The 25,533-nt window shown below is 49.7% G+C and overlaps 1 protein-coding gene across 3 annotated transcripts; it reads left to right on the plus strand.

Moving 5' to 3' along the window:
• Positions 1-277: 277 nt before the first annotated feature.
• Positions 278-23,725, plus strand: LOC118214176 (A-kinase anchor protein 11-like). Of its 3 annotated transcripts, XM_035393841.1 has the most exons (13): positions 278-394; positions 3,948-4,048; positions 4,490-4,600; positions 6,802-6,855; positions 7,148-7,279; positions 8,081-8,339; positions 8,995-14,101; positions 15,894-15,987; positions 16,021-16,157; positions 17,784-17,858; positions 18,755-18,801; positions 19,814-19,980; positions 20,635-23,725. In XM_035393841.1, exons 2-13 carry the CDS (start codon positions 3,986-3,988, stop codon positions 20,788-20,790), a joined length of 6,402 nt encoding a protein of 2,133 aa, XP_035249732.1. In that variant the 5' UTR covers positions 278-394; positions 3,948-3,985; the 3' UTR covers positions 20,791-23,725. The 3 variants fall into 3 exon arrangements, with proteins under 3 accessions (XP_035249732.1, XP_035249731.1, XP_035249733.1); XM_035393840.1 differs by having other exon boundaries at positions 15,894-16,157; XM_035393842.1 differs by having other exon boundaries at positions 4,523-4,600; positions 15,894-16,157.
• Positions 23,726-25,533: the final 1,808 nt, after the last annotated feature.

Consider the following 25,533-nt stretch of genomic DNA (forward strand, 5'->3'; position numbering starts at 1 on the left):
GTAAGACAACAATTCGAGATTGCTAGAAAATAAGATTTTATTCTAAGTAGGCTAGCGATATATTCCGCTTGCTGGAAAGTGGCTGGTCTTTGGATTCAGTGACATTCAGAATGGATGATTATGCAATAACATAATACTGGATCGTGGGTAACACATTTAACACATTTAGCAAAGGTGTTAACTACAGTTTGTGAGGATGACAAATAACCCGACTTTTTTCGTATAATAAAGGAATTTGCAAATTAGCTTCAGCGTATAATAAACTGGATATGAAATCGTTGTTTCTGCGCTCGGCTGAAGCCTACTACTCGGAGTTGATTGCTTCAGCCTGGCCGTTCCTTGTTTTTGTATGATGAACTGACACAGGGAGTAACAGCGGGTCTGACAGCGAACGGTGAGAACAGTCATTCAACATTCTATGAGTGTTAAAAGATATTTTTTAACGGTGCTAGGTACCCTACACGTTTGTGGCGCGTTGATCAGTGCTACCGTTTTCCTCTATTGTAGACAGTAATGGCTGTCAGCGAAGGAAGAATATTGATTAGCTGTATCTTCACTCATCCCATCAGGCCGCGGCCCTGATGATAACAGGCTATAGAAAAATTACACGATTTAAGTATAACTGTTCAGCCATCTCATTGCCACATTTAGCCAGCCTGGCATCTGAACATCACGAAATGCGGCCAATTCGCGTTTTACCCGATACCCATACTGACGGAGAAACATAGTAATCAGTCGAATGTCCAGGTTTTCGCAGAGAATGAGGACGCGACATCGTGGAGTAGTTCGCATTACGTTACAGGTGTCTAGCTAACGATAGCAGGACATCACTGCGGGGAATAATGCATGGTGTTGACATTTTTTATCGTTATTTATTTATTTATTTATTGCTAATTTAATTGATTTCGAGGCTCCGTCGTTTCTCGCAAGTTCTCCTTTTTCATCCTGTTTTTTTATTTTCTTTCTGATGTTGAGGTATTTGCTTTCATGTGGGTGTGTTTTATATTTTATACATATACTATTCAGGATGCGATAGGCTATTTGACGTGCAAAAAATAACTTAACAGTATTTAGCAAGCCACCTACACACAACTGCCAAAATAAAGGTAAAAATAAAAGACAAAATAAAACACACCAGTCATGTCTCTCTAATCTCGGCTATTGATTAAACTGCTTGCTCCCGCCCGTTTGCAGTCAACTGAGTTGCTGTTTTGCCTTGAATCGGGGGAGTACCCAGAATTCTGGACCCCAGAATAATCCAGTGGGCCCCCTAGTGGGTGCGAAGCAAACTGCAAATAAATTTGTCCCTAGATGATGTCTTTCCATCAGACCTCCATGCCAACCTGGCCTGAGCCACTGTGCCTCAAGATAAAACAGCGCATTCAGTCGTGTTTGTCCCTGAAGCTGCTGCCAAACATGCCCCAAAATCCAACCCCCTTTCAAAGTGAGAGGTCTGTTCTTCTAGCCATGGTAGCCAAAATAGCCGGCAGCTGGACCTGCTGCCATTTGTATACACTGCCCTCACTTACTCAAGTGTTTCCTTTATTTTGACAGTTACCTGTATATCGTGCCACACCCGGGTGAGGTTATGTTGTTAGTCACATTCGATCCCTTGGCTCCACCTATCAGAGGCACACCTGTATGTGTTCAGCACCAGACGCTGGAAACTTTGTGACACCTGCTTTGTGACATTCGGTTATTTTGCACCCTATGAACTACGAGCAGAGATACTGCTGGATTTGGTGGGAGAAGAACTTCAAGGGTATTTCTCTCTAATTTCAGCTTGTCTCACTGTTATTTAAATCATGCACCCCAGGGCAAGTGTTTAGTTGGCCTTCCTGGCTGCAGCACAGGCCAGTGTAAGAAATAAGAATATAGGGAGAGCTCAATGCAGTCTGCTGCCTTGGGGTTGTGATATACAGACTCAAGCAGTACACAGCACACCACCATCATGTTTCTCGGGAAATGCTCAGGTACATAAAACTAACCAGTACTGTTTCACAGAATAACCCCAGGAAACAGGTTTGGTTGGACATACCCTAAACTAGGATGTTTTGGGAACAAGTGTGACACAGAATCAGCGTGAATTTGAATGACCCTAAAAATGAACTGTGTCCCGTCTGTGTGTTGGAGCGCAGGGTGCAGGCCAGTGCTTTACTGGAGCTGCACTGTAACGGCAGGCCTTGCTGTTTCTTAAAGGGAAAAAGAAGAAGAAAAAACACCTAAATGAACACAGGAGGTCACCTGACACAACGTATTATCCCTTTGTTCACATTCAGGAGGCACACATCAGAAAGTCCGTCTAGACTGCAGCTGAGCTTCACAGCTGCTTTCAACAGCACTAATTTCTTAGGAAACCGTCTCCATTTTGTAAATATTTAGACATTTTCAGCCCCTAGGTGCACAGCTATGCCATGCTTACAAAGACTGTGCTTTATCACATGCTGCCCCCCCCCTCCCCCCCAAGCCATCTTTTGATCATCAAAGCTAGTCTATTCCTCTGAATTCCTTACAGTTAAACGAACCCTGCAGCCATTTTGTGCGACAGGCATGTTTGTGCGACACACGGATTGTGCTGTGGAGAAGGTTTCCCTTGTTGGGCAGGATGGTGTTTAACACACCTGGACCTGTAGCTTGTAACCAGCTGCAGAGAGGTTCCTTAAAAGCCCAAGGATGCAAACACTCTGGAAGTGATTTGTGCCACTCTGTGGGAGTGCAGCTTTACTTTAGTAAACTTACCGCATATGAAATCTCACACTGTAACACCATAATAACAGCACATAAACATATATGCGCTGTGAGGCATCCACTTTTAAAAAAGATTTATTCCTCATTCTGCACGTGAAAAATAAGCAGGCCAGCCTGGCTAGCCATAGTTCTGCAGGACCGTTCACACGGTTAGTTTGTTTGTTAGTTTGTTCTCACTCTTCTCGTGTCGGCCTTCTGCTTCAATGCGTGTGGCTTTTGCGCAGGGTGTCTTCTGCGCAGGGACTTCTGCTAAATGGTGCACCTACTGCGCCCTGTAAGGGGAGATTGCGTAGGTATAAACGCGTAGCCGCGAGACGCAGTGTGAAAAGGCTGCCTTTTCTACTAGCCGAACCCATAGAATGGGGTGATGGCGATCGAGCAGAGAGCTGCTTTCAGCGTGCGGCGTGCGGCAACACTTCGGAGAGAAGCGCGGTTACAGTCAGGACGGCTCGCCTGCACCCACCCACGGCTTCCTCTGCGCGTTTCGACCACCCGTTTTTATTTACCGTAATCATGCCTACGTGAGATTAATGACCGCACGACGCAGCTGCAACACGCGTTCGGTTTTTCCGGCCAAATATTACCTTGTGCTTTTTGCAAAATGACGATGTGTTCACCTCCCGTTGTGTCCAGAGAAAAATCACTCGAGAACAGCGGCAGGGTCGGGCCTTTCCTCTACGCGTGATCACTTCTAATGTCAGAACAGTAAAGCGTTCAGTCTGTTACTGCAGACCCTGCTGGCTTCTGGCCTGAAAGCGTGCTGCTGCTGTAAAGCTAGCTGGTTTAGCTAACCTGGCAAAGTCACGTTAGTTCAGCATCTCGGGGCTCATGTGGAGCAGGTGCCTCAGAATTTACCATGTAGTGAAAAGATTAATTAGGGAAGATATTGTAAACTGTTTATAGTGATGTAATGAGATTTTATTTTAAATAGCATATTAACACAATTGATTTTAGATAGTTGTATAATTGATTCTGTCTGATGCTACAATTTCAAGTCCGGGTCAGTTAACCGCAAGCCAGAAATGGTCAGGTCCATATCATGAAAATCGTGACACAAGTTGGACAGGAGTACTAAAACACTGCTCAGTATGAAATGAGAAACTGTTCCCTAAATACCCGACGTTAATAAAAAGAGAACTGCATCTGCACCTCCCTGATTTCTGTCTGAATGGATCCTCTCATGTCTGTCCCATGTGCAGGTGAGAGGCCTTCGCCCCACCCCCCCTCCGGCCCCGCAATGGACCCCTCTGCACGAATCCAGGGGGTCCCTCTCAAGACCCGGGGGTCCTTCCGGAAAGAGGTCAGGCCCCCTGTCTTCAGCACATATCCTAATATTACAGTCACTAACTTGTATCAAACCAAAATGGACCGGCATCAGGGGTGTCTGGTCTTAGCCAGAAAAATAAATAATTTTAAATAACCTCTACTCAGGTTGTCTGGCTCAGATATTTTTAGTTTTGCTTGTTGTTTGGCATATAGTTCATTAGATTTAATTTTAGGTGCAACAGAACCTACCAGATATTACTATTGTCCAGAAATAAAATTGGACATCACTATACCTTGGGCTGTAGTGAAAACCAACCAGAATATGACTATATAGGTAATGTAGACTGTCCTTGAGGTGATTTAGACTGTCCTTTAGGTGATTTAGGCTGTCCTGTAGGTGGTTTAGGCTGTCCTTTAGGCTGTCCTTTAGACTGTCCTTTAGGTGATTTAGACTGTCCTTCCTGTGCACGCTCAGTCCTTCAGCCCAATCTCACCGCTGGGCCTGCAGACCCTGGTCAGGAGCAGGAAGGAGCTCTGCACCGTGGTCCTGGAGCTGCATGGGACAGAGGCGCCATGTCTAACTGAGGTGCGTATAAAGCCTCACCGAAACCTGCACACCAAAGCGCCCTTTTAACACATCACTGGCACCTGCACACCAAAGCACCCTTTTAACACATCACTGGCACCTGCACACCAAAGAACCTTTTAACACATCACTGGCACCTGCACACCAAAGCACCCTTTTAACACATCACTGGCACCTGCACACCAAAGAACCCTTTTAACACATCACTGGCACCTGCACACCAAAGCACCTTTTAACACATCACTGGCACCTGCACACCAAAGCACCCTTTTAACACATCACTGGCACCTGCACACCAAAGCACCCTTTTAACACATCACTGGCACCTGCACACCAAAGCACCCTTTGAACACATCACTGGCACCTGCACACCAAAGCACCTTTTAACACATCACTGGCACCTGCACACCAAAGCACCTTTTAACACATCACTGGCACCTGCACACCAAAGCACCCTTTTAACACATCACTGGCACCTGCACACCAAAGCACCTTTTAACACATCACTGGCACCTGCACACCAAAGCACCTTTTAACACATCACTGGCACCTGCACACCAAAGCACCTTTTAACACATCACTGGCACCTGCACACCAAAGCACCCTTTTAACACATCACTGGCACCTGCACACCAAAGCACCCTTTTAACACATCACTGGCACCTGCACACCAAAGCACCCTTTGAACACATCACTGGCACCTGCACACCAAAGCACCTTTTAACACATCACTGGCACCTGCACACCAAATCACCTTTTAACACATCACTGGCACCTGCACACCAAAGCACCCTTTTAACACATCACTGGCACCTGCACACCAAAGCACCTTTTAACACATCACTGGCACCTGCACACCAAAGCACCTTTTAACACATCACTGGCACCTGCACACCAAAGCACCTTTTAACACATCACTGGCACCTGCACACCAAAGCACCCTTTTAACACATCACTGGTACCTGCACACCAAAGCACCCTTTTAACACATCATTGGCACCTGCACACCAAAGCACCCTTTAAACACATCACTGGAACCTGCACACCAAAGCACCCTTTTAACACATCACTGGCACCTGCACACCAAAGCACCCTTTTAACACATCACTGGCACCTGCACACCAAAGCACCCTTTTAACACATCACTGGCACCTGCACACCAACGCACCCTTTTAACACATCACTGGCACCTGCACACCAAAGCACCCTTTTAACACATCACTGGCCGACTGAAAACTCCTCCTCCTGCTGTTTGGCCCTCAGTGGCCAGCACATGCCCTCTCTCCCAGATGTCAGGTCCCAGTTATGACACATCTCTGGTTCAGCTGACATATCAGGCGATGTCTGTTTGTACTGTGAATACAAGTTGTATTTCCATTTTCATTTTGTTTGATTTGAATAGCCTCTATGATAATTTTTTAACAGTTTATAGTTTTAAATAAGCTTTAACAATGTGAACCATCTTTCCAGTTTCTAGTTGTCTTGTCAGATTTTTGCCTTTTTAACATTAATTTCTCATATTAATTATTACTGTTAAACGTGTGAGTGTTAAGTTGACAAATTGATTATTTTTTTGTCAAAAGGAGACATTTTACTAGATTTCTGTGCTGCTGGATGTGCAGTTAACCATATTCTCCCCAACCCCCCCGGCTATAATCCCCAAGTAGAGCCAGGAAGGCCTTTGCTGCACAATGTGGCTATCAGTAATAACGCAACGGCAGAGGTTAGTTTGGGGGAGGGGCTATGATGACTGACAGCCCGCAGGTCTGTGCTGTGGTGTGGGTTGGAGCAGGAGACCGCAGGCTAGTGAATGTGCACTGCAGGTGTGGACGTTCTCACTGATTCACCGCGGCGTGACCTAAGCTGCGACTGTTTGAACCCGGCGCTGGCGAGGTTGACTCGAGAGCTTCTGAGAACAGCACCTCCGTGCAGCCGATGTACGCTGCCTCGCCACAACCACAGACCGTAGCGTCTGAGCTGTGTAAACCCACGCTAAAACAGGCCTCCGTTCTCCCCCAGCACAGCTGAGAAATCTGATTAACAGAGTCCTTCCTGTCGTCTCGCACTGCTATCTCTTCTGTTTTATTCCCTTATAAAACATGAGTGGTGGCTTGTAATTTCCAAATGTCTTTTATAGTCAAGCCATACTACTCATTTTCACCTTTCGTCAAATGTTGTTCTGAAAGCAGCTTCTTTTTCAGATTCATTTTGTATGTTTACCCAGTCAAGCTGAAGGAGATCACTTCACACTACAGGTAAGAGCCACTCTTAACTGCTTTTAAGATTACGGGCATGGCACATTAGATTCAGCCTGGAACTCTCTTCATTCTTTATGTCATGTTCACTTACTGCTTCTAGTCTAGTGGAAAATAATGGTAGTTGGCCAAAAGAGGATGAACACAAGTCTGCAGTCTTTTGTTGATTTCATTATGGCTGCTGTCTGACATGATTACTGCTTCAAAGCCATGAGGAAGCCATACTGTGCAGAAATCAAGCTGTGCCTGCTCTTTTATTCATAAAGCAGTAGAGTTTCCGTCTGACACACAGGCCCTGCCATCTGTCCCTGCCAAGCTGCTGGAGTTGCTGAAGTCCCTGCATGTGCACAGCCTAACAGACGAAGAGGTGCTGCTGCTCGAAGAGTCAAAGAAACTTCTAGAGAGAAACCGCAGTGTTGCGCAGGTGAGGCCAGGACGATAACTCGTGTTTGGTGCATTATGCTCCTTTGTAGTAATTTTTGCCGTGTTGTTTTTTTAAACGACGTGGAATCGGGGGCCAGTGCAGACTCTTCTCTAGCTGAACGTGTGCCTGTGATAGAGGCTGAGCTCTGGCTCTGTGGGAACAGATGTGGCGTTAAGCTATTCTGTACCATGCACCATGCTGAACTACTTATTTAGATTGCAGACATAACAAGGCATTACATGCATGTTATTCTTCATCACACAAATGGAAAAAATGGCTTCGGATCTATTGAGTCCAGATTGTACTGCAGGGAAACGCCTAGCGTCAGCTGGGGTCAGCTGTGGGCATAGGATTCTGGAAAAAGAAAGCTTGCTTCCTCCAGAGTGGGCCTTGGGCCTCAGAATCTTCCAGACGCAAGCAGCGGCCCATTGCCCCAAAGACTACGCTTTTAAGACTTGTACAATTGTTTGAAAAACAGAATCACTCCACGCTCAGACTGGTCCTGTATGACCCCCCCGCCCCCTCCAATTATAAATTGGAGACACACAGCATTGTGGGTAGTGTATGCCTTGAGAGACTCACCTTAACAGGTCCTGTAGGAGAACTGTGGTCGTCCACTGCTGCCAGTGTGTGACGGAGCCCCATGTGGGAAAGCCCTGTACCCTGCAGGTGTGCCCTGCAGGTGTGCCCAGCAGGTGTGCCCTGCAGGTGTGCCCTGCAGGTGTGCCAGGTCGTCCGTCACCGTTTCTCCCGCCCTTTGGCATTTAGCACCGGCTTCCTGTCTGTCCTCCTCTGTTGCAGACGAGCCGCTGGAGTCGAGCCGCCTGCGTGCTGCGGCGTCCCCACTCCCCCTCGTGCAGCACGGCGGCCATCTTGGCTCTGCTGAGCCGCTACATGGCCGGCTTCCGGTACGCCCTGGAGCTGCAGGCGCTGCACAGGTCCGTGCCGGACGGCTGCCAGGCCGAGGACGACGACACCAACCAGTCCGTCTCCTCCATCGAGGACGACTTTGTCACCGCCCTGGAGCACCTGGAGAAAGATGACGCGACAGACAACCTGTGTGGGTGACCTGCTGGAACAATCTGCTTACTGTGCTCCCTTACTGATGGCATCATATACCATAGTCTGTTAAACACACACGTAAAAGGGTAATGTGTGAAAATACCACGGGAAGTCACACATTAGCCTATAGTGACTTTGAGATTTATGGAAGCCCATATATTGAAAATAAGAAATGACCATCTAAGTAATGCAGTGATTGGTAAAAAAAGTTAACTAAATATGTTCATGAACATTTGTATTTATTTTATGTCAGACATCTATTACTTGGGATATCTTATAATTGTCTGATGTGAATTTTGGGCGAATGTTTAGTTTGTGCAAATTTCAGACACACATTGCAACACACTGGGGACTTTCCCTCTTTAGGTTTTCTGCTGCGCTTCCTCTACCTGTAGCCACTGCTAGATGGCAGTGAAAGATTCATTTTTTCACTCCACATTAAATCCATTCAAAGATTAGTTTCTGCCTTCAGCATTTGAACAGTTTTCCACAGAGTGTTTTCTGAGATTTCATATGGACTAGATCATTTCTTATCAGCTAACACGCCCCCTTCACAATTTTCAGTTTTTAGATCACATATATTTCCTGCTTCAGCATCGCACTGTCACACTTCCATCCCTTTGTAATGGAAATGCTCGTCTCTCATCTCTTAGTGGCCGCTCCCTTCAGCCAGCGCAGCCAGCGGGATGCGGCCTCCCAGACTGTCCCCTCCCACCGCAGAGATGGGCCAGAATCCAGCGTCATCATTAGCTCACGCGGCAAGGGGTCACCAGCCAAACCAGCCAATCGGAAGCCCTGCCTGGACGTGTCGGTGTCGGTTCAGAGCTCGGTGCCGGCGTGGGCGTCTGGGCCAGAGAGCCAGTGGAGCTTCTTCAGCCCAAGCGGCCCTCAGAAAGGACACGCCTCCTCCGCCCCACTCACAGAGTCGGAGGAGTCCGACTGCTCCAGCCCCAGTCCCGTCATCTTCCTGGACGAAGTGGGCTACCAGAAGAGCCTGGAAGCAAAGCTGGATATTCCAAAAATCCCTGTCCTCAAGGGCGGGGTGGAAGATTCCGATTCAGAAGTGAGCGAGTTTTTTGACAGCTTCGATCGCTTCGATGACCTGGACCAAGCTCCTGAGAGCACCTCCGAGCCGCCCAATGAGATGAACACTGCCGGTCAGACTCAGAAAAACACATTTCCAGAGGACTGTACCTCAAAACCTGCTACAACAGCCATGAACCCCCACAGATTCGACCACCCCGTCCTTCCTGCCAACATCAAGAAGCCCACTCCGCTCAAACCAGGATCGCCATACGGGTCTCATCCCGACATCCCAGATTCCCCCCGTCCCATCATGCCCTTCTGTGAGGAGAGTGGGGCTCTCTTCAGTCCAGTCCAACCTTCAGCCTTCAGTCCTATGGGAGAGGGTGCAAGCATGGAGCATCTTGGGAGGGCAGATGAAGAATGCTCAGAACTGCATAAGCCCCAGGACCTCTGCACTCTCTACAAAAAATACTCTGATTTTGCCAGTAACATATCAAAGGAGATTCTTAGTTCAGTCTGTGGGTATTCATCTCCTGTTGACATGAATGTAAATAAAAACCTTAGTTGTGTTTGTCATAAAGAGTTTACAAACAGCAGTGGGCACCTGATGAGGTTATCGGAAATCCAGGAGGCGGTGACTGTATCCCAATCACAGAAGCCCCATACCCTGAAAGAGGGAATACAGAAGTTTGCCACGGACCTGGTGGAGATGAGCCTGGGCAGTGCCTTCAGGGACCTGCAGAAGGGCGTGGCCACCTGTACCACGACACTGTGCCATCTGGCCGCCAGGCTGACGTCCTCCGTGTTTCAGATGGCCTTTCAGGAGATCGGCGCGAGGCATGCGTACGTGCTAAAAGAGCACGCCGTAAACGGTTTAGCGGGCTTCCTGGTCGGCGAGGCGGTATCCGGGGCCTTGAAAGAATTCCACTTTGTGAAAAAACAGATTTTCAACAACGCGGTCGCCAGGTTTGCAGCAGATCTCGCGGAAGAGCTGGTGTTCGAGGGCATCATGGAGGTTTGCCAGTTTTCGCACCCGTCTACACCCCTAACCCCGAGCGACTGGTCTTTCCAACGGGAGGAAGAAGTGGTCTCTGCGTACGCCTCAGACCTCTCTGAGTCTGTCCTGCAGGAAGCCTTCATCGAGTTATCCCAGGCAGACGTGACCTTCACTACAGAGGCTGCCATCAGTGTGTCTCTGGACAATATCCGCTACGTCAGCGCTGAGGACACCACACACACTACAAAAACCTGCAATGCTGCCACAAGTTATTTTGGATCACAATGCACAGCCAAGTCAGTGAATTCTGAGGCAGAAAATGGCTGCACTGTGGGAAAAGCTTTGTTCTGCATGTCTGGGATTGCCAGTTGCATTCCGGTCCCTGCTGCTGGGAAAGGTCTCTCTCAGATCCAGAGCCCGACAGAAACCTGTCAGTACAAATCCAGTATCTGCCGTACATCACAAACTAGTCCGAGGAAGAGCAACTTTTCTGAACAATGTCAGGTGATGACGTCAGCATCAGGCACTTCTGCGGCAGTGCAAACGAACCTTCTGCCCCCTGCTGGTCATGGCCGAGATGCCTATAGTGAGAGGCGTACATTGGAAGGAGCAGCAAGTTTCACACCCTACGAGCCGGTTTCTGGTGCTCCATTGTTTAGGAAGGATAAAGTTCCCAGGTTCTCTGGAAACATGTGGGACACAACTGATAGTGCAGATTACAAGCTCACATCTCCCACTGAAGTTAAAAAGAGGGTGGAGGGCTATTCTGGCTGTTTGAGCAGAAAAACGGAAGTTTGCGTTCCCTCGGTTGATCAGGCATGTTCCTCAGAACACACATCAGGCAAAGGGAATGCAAACATGTCCCTCCTTACCGAGCACTTTCCTCAGGAGAAGCTAGACATGTATTCCCCATTACCGGACTCTGTGTTGCATCAGTTCCTGTCTGAAGTTAAGTGCACTAATCCACACAATGCTGCTAATCCAAGTAAACAAGGTATTACTGATCAGACCTCCCTGTTATCCACAAAGTCAGCCTATAATTCTCAGTCGAAGAGCCAAGGTGTGGAAGTGTCCTCTGAGATGCTTCCGCTGTCTGTGAAGGACTCTCTGGAGGTGCCCAGTTTTGAACTAGCCGGACGTGGCTGTAAAAAGTTTGCTCATGAAGAGTTGCTCCACAGCCCTGAGAGAACATGTAGTGGAGACCCAGGCACCCCACCATCTACCCCTCAGCAGGGTCCACCAGCGTCCCAGGAAAAACAGATCAAGCAGTTCTCCAAGAAGCTCAAGAGCAAGCTGGCTAAGGAGTTTTCCCCTGCCACGCCTCCACCCACGCCCCGTTACCAGCCTTTTGGGGCAGTCACAGAGACTGGGGGGGAGGCTGGGAAGGCAGACTTCATACTGAAGCTCATGAGGTCTCTCTCTGATGAAGCGGGTGGCATGGAGGATGTTCAGGACAGCCAAGAGTACACCTGTGGACCTGGAACAGCAGCCAAATACTGCCAGGTCGAACTAAACCTTCCAGGGGAAACTGATCACAAAATGGTGGAAAAGGGAGCCCTCTGTTATGCTGGACGTTTAGCGAGCCACATTGTTTCCATGGCTACTGAGATGGACAATCTGGGTTTGGAAGATGGACGGAAGTTTGAGGATATTGGAGGCAAAGATGGCCTTCCTGTGCGCACTGCACAGTTTTCTGAAGAGACTTTAAACTCTCTGTGGGCCTACGCTGGGGAGATAGCAGGGGAGGTCATTTCTGATGTGATGAAGATGACAGATGTCAGTCACTGCAGACACAGAGCCTTGAAAAGAACAGGGGAAATTTGCCCTGAATGTCATCAACACGTGGACCACAGAGACTTCAGGCTCACCACCATGGTGGACCGGTGGTCAAGCGATCTTCTGGCCTCGGTCATTAGCGTTCAGAGCTCTGAGTTGAGCGGCCACTCTTCTGGAAACCCCAACTGTGAGAGTGTTAAAGATGAAGATGCAAGTTACCTCATTAGGGTTCTGCAGAGAGGAGGTGGGCAACGGGAGCTCATTTTGGACCAGTATGCTAGCCATCTGGCCTACCGGTCCATCCGAGCAGGACTGGCCCAGGCGGAAAAGAGGATCAAGCAGAGGTCTAATCTGAGGCTTAACTCTTTCAGGGGGTTGCATCACAATGTTGCCTGTGAGCCCTACAGCAGTTTTATGATAGAGATGCCTTCTGAGGATGCCACCAGGAATGCATGCTCTTCTAGTAAAGCACTGCAGTGTGCAGGCCAGGAAACCAGGAACACTGACAGGCGGGAATACATGGAACTTGTAGTCTTTGCAGAATCTTTGGCATACAACATCATCTGTGATGTCACAAGGAAGCTCAGACCACCATCCGTTCGGTTGCCTAAGTCCTTGACGGACTCGTGTCTGTACAAAAAGTCCACGGTGGAAGACACGGCCAAGAACCTCGGCAAACCCACATGCTTGTGCAGTTCAGTGCCACACACAGAGAAACCCAAACAGTACCACAGCACCGGGAGCTTAAATGATGAGAATTATAGCGACGGTATCTTTAAAGTCATTGAACACTATGCAAGGAAAATCGTTGATGACACTTTGGAGTTGACAGTTGCATCGTCATGCCCTCACCCTGTGGAGGACAGGAGCATGGCAGACAGAAACACACACGCCCACCTGCTTTCAGAGGGAACATTACGTTCATCCTTAGCTGACCAGAACGGTTGCTATCGCCTGACTAGGGAACATCCATTTTGCAACAGTGTGTTCAGGCACGAGCCCTTGGAAGTGGACTGGAAGAGGAGCCGGGACTATGATGTCATGTCAGAGAGCTGCTGTAACCACACCAGGATGTGTGGTTTTGAAATTCCGGAAATCCACATTGATTCAGAGAAGAGGGCAGAATTTGCGGAGGCAGTGGTGTCATCGGCGATTGAGAAAGCCAGGAGAGACCTGAGCAACAGCAGCCTGAACACAGACAGCGGGATCGGGCACGATGGCCCCCGCCTGAACATAGACAGCGTGAGCGGGCACGATGGCCCCCGCCTGAACACAGACAGCGGGATCAGGCACGATGGCCCCCACCTGAACACAGACAGCGGGGTCGGGCACGATGGCGCCCGCCTGAACACAGACAGCGGGGTCGTGCACGATGGCCCCCGCCTGAACACAGACAGCGGGATCGGGCACGATGGCCCCCGCCTGAACACAGACAGCGGGATCAGGCACGATGGCCCCCGCCTGAACGCAGACAGCGGGATCGGGCACGATGGCCCCCGCCTGAACACAGACAGCGGGATCAGGCACGATGGCCCCCACCTGAACACAGACAGCGGGATCGGGCACGATGGCCCCCGCCTGAACACAGACAGCGGGATCGGGCACGATGGCCCCCGCCTGAACGCAGACAGCGGGGTCGTGCATGATGGCCCCCGCCTGAACACAGACAGCGGGATCAGGCATGATGGCCCCCGCCTGAACACAGACAGCGGGATCGGGCATGATGGCCCCCGCCTGAACACAGACAGCGGGGTCGTGCACGATGGCCCCCGCCTGAACGCAGACAGCGGGATCAGGCATGATGGCCCCCGCCTGAACACAGACAGCGGGATCAGGCACGATGGCCCCCGCCTGAACACAGACAGCGGGGTCGGGCACGATGGCGCAAGCTTCGCTGAGAGTCTTGCCACCGAAATCATGGCGTCAGTGTTGACCAACGTCTGCCAGACCATCAACATCAGGTAAAAATCACAGCTTTCCATGACTAGTCTGCTTTCAGTAAATCTCACCCAATTCAGTGACTGTCCCGTAGTTTTAAATGTTCCTGTAAAATTATCATAAAGTTTTATAAACCCAGATTTCCACTGTTCACTGCCTGGAATATCATTACTAGGGTCCTGTTCTAATATTTGTTAATAGTGCCTCCTTGCATGCAGTGGAAAATATGAATTTGCTCAGGATAAACACACGCCCACAAGGAGACAAAAACACTGCCATTGGAATTACACTGCTTTTGCAGCATCCGATTCCTCTAAACAAATTAAACTTTTATTATGAAAACTATCAAATCAAATAAAATGAATTTTATTTGTATAGCGCTTCTTACCGGAAACTGTCACAAGGACGCTTTACAGAGTAGCAGAAAAAGTGCAAAAACCACAAGAACCAAAACTATGAAATGAAAGTACTTCAGAAATCAAGAGGCGGTTTATATATTTATATATTTTATTTTTATATTTCAAAGGAATAAAAGAATGCAAAAAGACTATGGTAAATTAAGCTTTGTGTGCTAGTCAGTATTATTTTCAGTAGGACCATTTTAAACAGTAACATTTTAAACAAGAAGTAGCCCCTCACCGTGTTAAAAATACTTAGTTTATGTCCTGATTTATTGGATTGATTAGTTTTTTTGATGAATGTGCATTCTTCTGGCTCACATTGGGGAAGGAATAAATTAGGGGCAAATCAAATTGGTCATTTAAATGAAATAATGAACCTGCAAACCACCCACGAAAAAGCTTTTATCTCCCTCCACTTTGGGCCGTTAATTATTATAGTCCAGTGAGCTTTCATTCGGCGTAAAATGACATTTGAGTCCAGTAATTTAGGAGGTCACAGTGACGTTCGTTCGAACAGATTCCTTTGCTTCAGTGCTGCAGTCCTGCCTCAGGAGCAGATACCGGTTCAAATGTGCATGAGAGGGAGGAGGTGGAGGCTGAAAAACACGCCTAATTTTAGAGAGGGGGGCTGGGGATGCTTGTGCAAGCAAGCGGCCAGGCACCACTCCATTCCATGTGGTCAGCATGCCTTCTGCATGGACCGTTCTGCTGAGGTGCATCATGGGCCAGGGCTGTGGTGATGTGCTCCGGGGGGGGGGGGGGGGGGGGGGGGGGGGGGGGGGGGGGGGGGGGGGCGGGGGGGGGGGGGGGGGGGGTGTGGGCTGTTTAAACATGCACAGAGGGACCTGTAGACTGGGGGGGGGGGTGGGGTGGGGGTGGGGGGGGGGGGTGGGTGGGGTGGGGGTGGGGGGGGGGGGGGGGATGGGGTGGGGGGGGCTCAGTGCGAGGGGGATGTGGGCCATTTAAGCATGCACAGAGGGACCTGTAGACTGCATTAAAAATAAGTCAGCCAGCCACAACACGGCACTGGGCTGTACACGAGGCGGACCGTACATTACTAAACACGCTCTTCTAAAATAGTCTTCTAAATTAACCCAAATATTCAATTTCTTGGGTTAATTTAGTAATCGTCGATTGAAAGAGCACTTGTGTAGTCCTCAGTTTTACAGATGTCAAGTTTACAAAAGAAAATTGTTTAAATCCAAACTTAATTAATAGCTGATTGAAATTATTTTGTAATTGAACAATGACAATGTACTGTAAATGTGGCAGTGTACCCCTGTTCTGTGTGTGCTGATTGTGGGGTACAGCAGTGTACCCCTGTTCTGTGTGTGCTGAGTGTGGGGTATGGCAGTGTACCCCTGTTCCGCGTGTACTGACCTCAGGGTTGTGTCCGGCGGCTTCCCCCCCCCAGCCCCCTGGGGAGAGAGAGGACGCACACGTTGGAGTTGCTGGGCAGCCAGGGGCGGAGCCTGAGCGCTGAGGGGCGGAGCCTGAGCAGCAGGGAGGACAGCCAGGGGCGGACCCTGAGCAGCGGAGAGGACAGCCAGGGGCGGAGCCTGAGCACTGAGGGGCGGAGCCTGAGCAGCGGGGAGGACAGCCTGGGCAGCTGGTCCAACCTCAGCCTGGAGGATGAACACCTGGACGAGAGCAGCAGCTTCCTGCACCTGAGTGACAGGTACGCAGCCCGGCCCTTCCTGGCCACATTCTCACCCAGCGCCCCATTTCTGTAGCGTCCGTGAGCTTTGGCACAATATGGGCACCAAAATGGCCGCCTCTGTGTGGCACTGTGGGCCGTCTTGCGGGTACACTGCTGTAATTCTCCCTGATACACGGCACTTTTCTGCAGATTATTCACTTCCTGTTGACGACATAGCTCAGGAGGTGAGACCGCTTGGCTGGCAGTCGGAGGGTTGCCGGTTCAAACCCCGCCCTGGGCGTGTCGAAGTGTCCTTGAGCAAAACACCTAACCCCTAACTGCTCTGGCGAATGAGAGGTATCAATTGTAAAGCGCTTTGGATAAAAGCGCTATATAAATGCAGTCCATTTACCATTCATGCACCGGTGAGCGGCTCTAACTGGTATCGAGTTAGAATGCTAGAATGATTTATCAGAACAGGTAATTCATTCGTTTGGAAGCGAGTGGCCGGCTGTAATATAGCGGTCCTCTTATCCTGTGAGGTTGTGGCCCGTAGCATTCCAGGAGTACATTAATGAGTTTCTCCTTTTCATCCAGCAAGACTGAGACATTGCACAAGTTTGCCCATGTTTTCAGAGAGTCTGGTGTGTTTAAAATTATTGCTTTCAAAGAGTTTCTTCTTGTTTATTAGGAGGAGAAATATATGGTTTTGGAACTTTCTTGTCTTTTTATGTCCAAGTAAAAAGCATATTCTTATAATTTGTCTGTTTCTTACACGATTTATGAAGAGATCACGTTTCCTGTGAGTGCCAGTAGTTTGAGTGCCAAGTGCAGCCAGGATTGCTTCAAGATTTCATCCAGAAAAGCACAATGTGTGGACTGAAGCAGCTCTGGCTTTCTTCTCAACCTCTATTCCTTCTCTCAGCTGTCAACAGTTGAGTCATTCACTCTGGAACTGAGGGGTTGAAACTGGTATTGCTGAAGGTTTTTAAAAATTTTTTTGTAAGGACTGGAAATCTAAGAAAACCAATGATTCTGTCACCATCTTAGCAGATTTCGCAATGCACCAACCTGGTCACTGGCTTTTTACTGGCATAGCAACGAGATCTCTCACAATTTCGTGGTCAGAAACCACCCACAAAGGCTCTCAGACAACGCTCTTGAGAGTTCAGCGGGTTGCCAGGTTGTGTCACAGCTCCACTTGGCTGCAGAGCCGCTGAACAGCCCGACGTCCATGAGGAAAACCGTTCAGCCGAGGAACCAAAGACAACCTGGCAACCTGGACCTGAGACTCTCCCTGACTAAGGTTTCTGAGCTCTGATTACGCCAGCGCTGACCAATCACGTGGATCGCGTCTGGGTGTCCTTTAGGGACTGCACCCCGCTTTTCTCTCCTCCCCTAACAGTAACGGACACGCCCACCATAGTGAACCCCGCTTTTCTCTCCTCCCCTAACAGTAACGGACACGCCCACCATAGTGAACCCCGCTTTTCTCTCTCTCTCCTCACAGTAACGGACACGCCCACCATAGTGAACCCCGCTTTTCTCTATCTCTCCTCACAGTAACGGACACGCCCACCATAGTGAACCCCGCTTTTCTCTCTCTCCTCACAGTAACGGACACGCCCACCATAGTGAACCCCGCTTTTCTCTCTCTCCTCACAGTAATGGAAACAGCAGCAGCTGGAGCAGTCTGGGGTTGGAGGGGGAGGAGCCTGTGTCCCTTTCTCCGTCTAACAGGTTGGTCCTGAACAGGACGCTGCGCTTAGCCAGTTACTGAGCCAGTCAGTCAGTCAGTCATCCAGTGAGCCAATGGGCCAGTCAGCTAGCCAGCCAGCCAATCAGCAAGTCAGTCAGCCAGCCAGCCAGCCAATCAGCGAGTCAGTCAGCCAGCCAGCCAGCAAATCAGCCAGTCAGGATGTCATCCAGCCAGTCAGCAAGTGGGCCAGTCTTTCAGCCAGCCAGCCAGTCATTGAGTCAGTCAGCCAGCCAGTCATCCAGTCAGTAGGCCAGTCAGCCAACCAGCCAGCCAATCATTGAGTCAGTCAGCCAGCCAGTCAGCAAGTGAACCAGTCAGTGTGGGCCCAGCCTTCCTGCCCAGTTACTGCATGATGTCAGAGCTTTGATAAGTTCTGAATGTCTGTGACTGCAGTGTCTTTTTTACCCTTCAAATGCCATGGAGAACAAGGCATGTCTGTTTCTGCTTGCAGTTTTGGGTTCATATACAAGTGAGATTAGCCAATGGAAAATGTGTGTGTGTGTGCATGTGTGTGAGTGCGTGTGTGTGTGCGTGCGTGTGTGTGGGTGTGTGTGAGTGTGTGCGTGTGAGTGCGTGTCTGTGTGTGTGTGTGAGTGCGTGCCTGTGCGTGTGGGTGGGGTTGGCCGGAGAAAAGGCGTCATTCATTGTGCCTGTGCTCTGTAAAACATGATCTCTGGGTAAGAAAGGCCTCTCTCTGTGGCAGCTCTCTGGCATGTTGTGTGAATGAGTGTCAGTGTGAGAAGTGTGAAAACCAGGCATGCTGGGAAATGTGCATGCGACTTCGCTTGCTCCCTGGGCCCTGTGACATCCCTGTCTCTCACACACACACACACACACACACACACGCTCACACACACGCCTCTCTTTCGCCCCACAGCGACGGTCCGGAGGAGAAGGAGGCGGAGTCTGCGGCTGACGTGAACGGTAAAGACCTGCGTGTCACAGATTCTGTTGTTTTCACTGAAATAAGTGCAGAGCAGCTGATGGGTTTATTTTATAACTCCCCTTCTCCTCACAGGCCTCGGCCATTGGGCCGGGTTTGGCACTCATGTTTTTAATGAGGTGGGATGCTGGGTAATTCAGAGTTAAATTCACATGTAGCAGTTCAGTTTTCATCTCTCTGTTGGAAGCGCAGTGACTGAGCCTCCCCACCCAGGTAGTCTCTGCCTGCCTCTCTGTTTAGAGGGGCAGGCTGCGGTGTGGGAGGGGCAGGCTGTGGTGTGGGAGGGGCAGGCTGCGGTGTGGGCGGGGCAGGCTGTGGTGTGGGAGGGGCAGGCTGCGGTGTGGGAGGGGCAGGCTGTGGTGTGGGAGGGGCAGGCTGCGGTGTGGGCGGGGCAGGCTGTGGTGTGGGAGGGGCAGGCTGCGGTGTGGGCGGGGCAGGCTGTGGTGTGGGAGGGGCAGGCTGCGGTGTGGGAGGGGCAGGCTGCGGTGTGGGAGGGGCAGGCTGCGGTGTGGGAGGGGCAGGCTGCGGTGTGGGCGGGGCAGGCTGTGGTGTGGGAGGGGCAGGCTGCGGTGTGGGCGGGGCAGGCTGCGGTGTGGGCGGGTCAGGCTGCGGTGTGGGCGGGGCAGGCTGCGGTGTGGGCGGGTCAGGCTGCGGTGTGGGCGGGGCAGGCTGCGGTGTGGGCGGGGCAGGCTGCGGTGTGGGCGGGGCAGGCTGTGGTGTGGGAGGGGCAGGCTGCGGTGTGGGAGGGGCAGGCTGCGGTGTGGGCGGGTCAGGCTGCGGTGTGGGCGGGGCAGGCTGCGGTGTGGGCGGGGCAGGCTGTGGTGTGGGAGGGGCAGGCTGTGGTGTGGGAGGGGCAGGCTGTGGTGTGGGAGGGGCAGGCTGCGGTGTGGGCGGGGCAGGCTGCGGTGTGGGCGGGGCAGGCTATGGTATGGGCTGGTCCCTCCCTGTGAGAGGGGTGATGCCGTTACTCACCTGGACCATTTGGTGTTCCAGCAGCGCAGGTGTGTCCCGCGACTGTGAGGCTGCTGGTGCTCAACAGCGACCTGGGGGGGCCCAGCCTGGACCCACAGGTGAGGGCGGTGCTGCAGTGGATAGCCGCCTCCCACTCTGACCTGCCCACGGTGCAGCTGGGCCAATCAGGCGAGGTGGAGCTTCAGCAGGTGGGTGCGCCTGCACACCAGGAGAACACACCTCAGTACATACACCTGCACACCTCAGTACCTACACCTGCACACCAGGAGAACACACCTCAGTACATACACCTGCACACCTCAGTACCTACACCTGCACACCAGGAGAACACACCTCAGTACATACACCTGCACACCAGGAGAACACACCTCAGTACATACACCTGCACACCAGGAGAACACACCTCAGTACATACACCTGCACACCTCAGTACCTACATCTGCACACCAGGAGAACACACCTCAGTACATACACCTGCACACCAGGAGAACACACCTCAGTACATACACCTGCACACCAGGAGAACACACCTCAGTACATACACATGCACTCCTCAGTACATACACCTGCACACCAGGAGAACACACCTCAGTACATACACCTGCACTCCTGAGCATGGGGGCAGACAGCACACCTGCATCAGCAAACATGGCCACACTGTGGCTGTCCTTCAACCACCAGATCAGGGTCAGGTGTGGTCTCCAGTGTTGCTAGGCGACAGAGGTGCTTTTGGCCCTGGTTGTGTGTGGTTTTGTCCATGACCGAGCTCTCTCTCTCCCCCTGTGTCTGTGACCGGGCTGCCTCCCCCCCCTCCCCTCTCCCCCCCTCCCCCCCCCCCCCAGCTGCCAGCGGTGCTATGCCGGGTTCGGCAGAGGGGCTGGACGGCCGGAGACCTCCTGCAGGCCCTCCTGCAGTACTGCGAAGGGCCCGAAACACAGCCAGGAGCACAGGGACCCTGCAGCAAGCCCTTCTTCCATTGGCTGCTGGAACACGCCTAGACCCCGCCCCCCCCCCCGTCCCAGCCCATCCCAGCCAATCACGCTTAGCTACCGCTCAGAAAACGCTGGACTCAGAGAGCACCAGCAGCCACGTCAGCGTCAGTCAGGACGTTTGGCCAAACGTAGAGGCCCGGTCAGTGCACCCTGTCTGTTGTCTCCTGTATTGCTTCAGCACTGGACAGAGGGGGGGGGGGGGGCTTACACAGGGACAGGAGCTTGTGTGCTGATTGGTTACGCAGTGGCTGAAGGGCGTGGCTCTTATCCATGTATGCAATGTGTCTGTATGGTCAGTGCCAGCGTGTGATCATCTGAAACCATCTGTACTTCATTTACATTCGCATTTATATCTCATTTTCTGTTGGAACGGAACGGAATGAACACCCCCAGTAGGTTAAAAAAGAAGAAATATCCATCCATCAGGGAACCCCCTCCCCCAAGGCCCCCCCCACACCCCCCCGGCTTGTTCAGGGAAAACTGCGTCAGCTCTGTACCTTTCCTCTGTGGGGTCGTCTCCACAAGTTCAGGGACCAGCCCAACCAACCGCTCCTGCTTCCAGAAGGTTCCGTTAATTGCAGAAGGCGCCTGACCCTCATAACTCAGACATAAGTCTAGTGGCTGTGTGACCAGCCGTGGGAGCGTTACCGGCGCGATTATTTAGTGAGTGTTCTGCTCAAGACACTTTTCAGACGTTTTTGGACACAAATGAATGTAGATTCAGAGAATCGCAGGAATATTGCGAAAGTCGAAGAGAACACTGAAGTTTGTTTGAAAGAACTCTTGGCGCTGACGCACTCTTACAGGAAAGGGTCCAGCAATCTGTGAATGTATTGAGATATTTCAGAAGGGTATTAAGTTCAGTTTTTCACAGCAAGTGTTTAAAGCAGTGTGTTGTAAGTAATGTGCAAGTGTGAAACTCCAAAACCCTCTTACCAGATTCTTCTTTATGTGTACAGTTTTACAGAGAAGCAGAAAGTGTCTGAGAAGGTTATATATGAGGTTATATCGCTGCAGACTTTGCCTTAATGTGGTTTGGAAGGGCAGGAAATTACTTTTAAACATGAAGGAAAAGTATTATTTACAAAATCACACACCAGCATTATAAGGAAAATGGAAATGCTTCCCACATAACGAAATAGCAGAATTCCCAGGACGGTTGCACCTCTCCTGGTTTAAGGAAAGTCGTCAAACGGGAAGTCGTCAAACAGGAAGAGTGACACACTAGGTACAGAGCGTAATTACTGACACACCTCCAGTCTGAACCACAACAGACACGGCGCGCATATCTCAGCCGCCCGTCACGTCCAGAGCCTCGGTCCGCAGCGTGGGGTCTGGAATTTTCCACAGTATCAGTCCAGTCTAATCTGTCATTATACTGACCGCTGGGCATGTGAGGGGCGGGGGGGGGGCGAAGAACGATGGGATTTTGGGAGAAATGGATCAGACCTGGGGAACTGACCACATGAGAGAGGACCAAACCACAGATTCTTCTGTCACAGGCTTCGGGAATGATCAAACGATCAAAAGACCAATGGTTCCAGTGTTGCGAAAACGTAAAGGTCACCCGCGCTCAGTACTCACTTAACACAGCCTAGAGAGCGGCCAGAGCGGCGGGAGCTGCGGGAGCGGCTTTCAGATCACAGTACAGGAGTAAACAAGGACAAATAAACCTGGGCCTGGATGAATAAAGCAATGAGCCGTTTATTCTGTCCGTACGGTGGCTTTGAGTTCAGATATAAATATCATACGCTCATCACATGACAGTTCATACTTAAAAACTGCTGTTTTTGCATGGGCCTTTTCTCTGTTGTCATGGTAATTATCCAGTGAAGTTGTGTTAATAGTGGTGTACTGTAATTTCCACAGCTCTATGCCCTCTTCGGCTCTGATCCGATTGGCCCGTTGTACGTGGCCATTGTGACGTCACAGAATTATTGCCGTTTTTGGCAGAGAAGCAGAATGGCAGAGGGGTCACTGCTGGGGAAGTGATTTTAATGCCACTCAATGTATTAAAAACCAAAGGATATTAAAGCAGCCTTTCAGTGAACCGACGCTAACGCTACCACCAGCGCTAACACTACTACCAGTGCACTTCAGCGTTTAACATGCCTGCAGATTTGGCTGAACACCGATATCACATTTTGAGGTTTTTTTGTTATTTCCTACGAGGCGTACTGCTGTCACCATCTGCCGCGAGAACTTAATTTTCGACCACATGTTCAGCCAGAAGCACGGGACGCTGAGTTACACCCGTACCGCCTTACAAGTGCACTGCGAAGGCAGCCAAGAGTCATCCAGTAAAACACTAAATATAATCTGGCCCGTCCCACGGAGAGGTCGGTAGGGTTTAAAAGGAGAAGACACAGGGCCTCTTGCAATGGCAGGAGCACCTCCACGGCTGGGGACTACAGTGGAGGTGAAGAATTCAGAGTTAGTATTACAGTACTGTACTGTGATGTGAGTATTACAGTACTGTACTGTGTTATGAAGAATTGGCCCAGAGAGTCCTACTACCTGAGAATCCTATCTCCTGCTCCATATGGAACACACTGTGTGTGTGATGGGCCCTCTGCTACTAAAGTCACTTTATTTAATATACATTCTTATCTTTCAGAAGAGGACCCAACGCTAGTTTGTGTTATTTATAGCTGAATATGTAAAACAGAGATTTAACAAGCTATTTAAAAATAATATTTTAATACCTGCTCAGCGTTATTCTCATCTCATCAGACACTGCAGCCTCAGCTCTTATGTGTGTTTCCTGCTTCTTTCTATAATCTTTTGCCAAATACAATATCAGAGGACTTACAGTATGTGCATAATGGCAGTGAAGACACTATTTGTCCTGTAGTGATATTGCATAAATAGTTTACAGTGCAGGTGGAAGTGCTGTATTTGTCTTTAAGCAAAAAAATAAAATAAAGCTTTCTCAAGTGTACAGTATGTTTACTTGTTTTTCTTCTTCTTCACTTTTACACACTAATTCTTGGGGGATTTAGAGCAAGGCTGGACCGGCGCTGCACATTGATAAACCAGGATTTTTCACACATCCTGTCATTTTCTCTCTTGACCACAGAAAGAGAAACTCGAGACTTTGTGGATTCGCACATATAACCAGTAACACAAACATAATGCCTCGATGCATCACCAGCTGCAGCAGCTGCAGCTGCTCCTACAGGAAACCTGACTGAAAATTTTACAGTTTTATGTACAGTGTAATAAAATGGCCGCAGGACAGACTCAAAGGTTGCGGGTTTGATTCCCAGGGTCGGCACAGCCCTTGTGCTTTCCCCAGTCATTTCAGTGTCCAGCTGTCGGAAAGGACAGGATGTGGAAATGCAGTGTGTAAGAGTCCCCACTGAGCACCAAATGCAATGTCTAGCACAGCGAGGAACAGAAAATATCTAAAGACTGTGCTCAGTCTGTAGTGAATGAATAGATGCATTTATGTGACAGAAACGCTGCATAATTATTATGGGCTCTGCAATGACACAGGCCCTGAGGAATGCGACACTGAGCCACATCTAGCAGAGAACCAGCACATCACAACTGCTAATCCATTCAGAACAAGTTCATCAGTTCAGTGCGAAACGCCAGGCTACTGCCCGCAACACTCAGCGGCCATTAATTAAGTGTAGCTGGGAAAACCCTGATAAACGTTCTGGGTGGTTCTGAAGATCCTGGCTGCTATGGTCTGACATCTGGCTGAGCTCGTCTGGGACTGGAAACCCCCAACTGTGATTCAGCCGTATTCACCCCCATATGTGATGTCACTTCCTGTCAAAGTCAAACAGCCCCGATACCAGGTGAATTCAGTTTGGAAACAAAGATCTTGATTCACTACACTGGTATTCGGGACAGATGTAGGGGACTGGGGGGGGGGGGGACTGGGGGGGGGGGGGGGCGACTGGGGGGGAAATCCAACAGCATCATATATTAAACTGAGCCTTTCCTCACCATGGAAAGAAGGTAAAGAGGAGAAACACACAGCCTTTTAAAGTCTGTTCTGAGGAAGGAAATCCCCTGCCGAACAGCACATCGTATCACCAGCCTGTACACATGCACCAGGAAACACTGTTAGCAGCCTGCAATTTAATTATTATATTAGATGTATGATTTCCTTCATAAAAAAATGTATTTCATTCAAGTGTGAATCTCTAAGCTCGATTTTTTTCTAAATTCATTCTTGAGGCTGATGCAGTATATTGTTGTCTTGAGCACATTGAATTTACTATTAATATTATAAGTAACACATTTTAAAATGTTTAGTATTTATTTGAGAAATTGAAATTGTGAATTTTATGTCTCGTCATATACTAAATATAAAACTACTTAATTCCTTTTGTTTCATTCTCATTTTTATCAACAAATACCATATATTTTTAGTTAAGAACTCATGACTTAGCTCTCTACTTGTCAGAAAATGTCATGAGTTTTTACATAAATTTACAATCAACAGATTTAATTATACAACACCACATTCATCACCATCATATATTAAAATATTTTGAATGTACTGTATACTGCTAAACTAAACATGTACTGTTACTCAGCTTGCCATTTTTGACTGACTTGCAGTCAGTTTTTTGTAACATGAAGGCCTTTTAAACTGGATCAAAATGTGTCGCACAGATGGTCGTGCAAGGTGGGTACTTTCATCTTGCTTTTTTGGTGCTTGTCCTGAGTGAGTGAAAAGACGGCTGTGTTTGTTTGGAGGTTTGTATTAGTGAAACTCGTGGCGCAGTA

The sequence above is a fragment of the Anguilla anguilla genome, chromosome 15, assembly GCF_013347855.1.
Source record: "Anguilla anguilla isolate fAngAng1 chromosome 15, fAngAng1.pri, whole genome shotgun sequence".
NCBI lineage: Eukaryota > Metazoa > Chordata > Actinopteri > Anguilliformes > Anguillidae > Anguilla > Anguilla anguilla.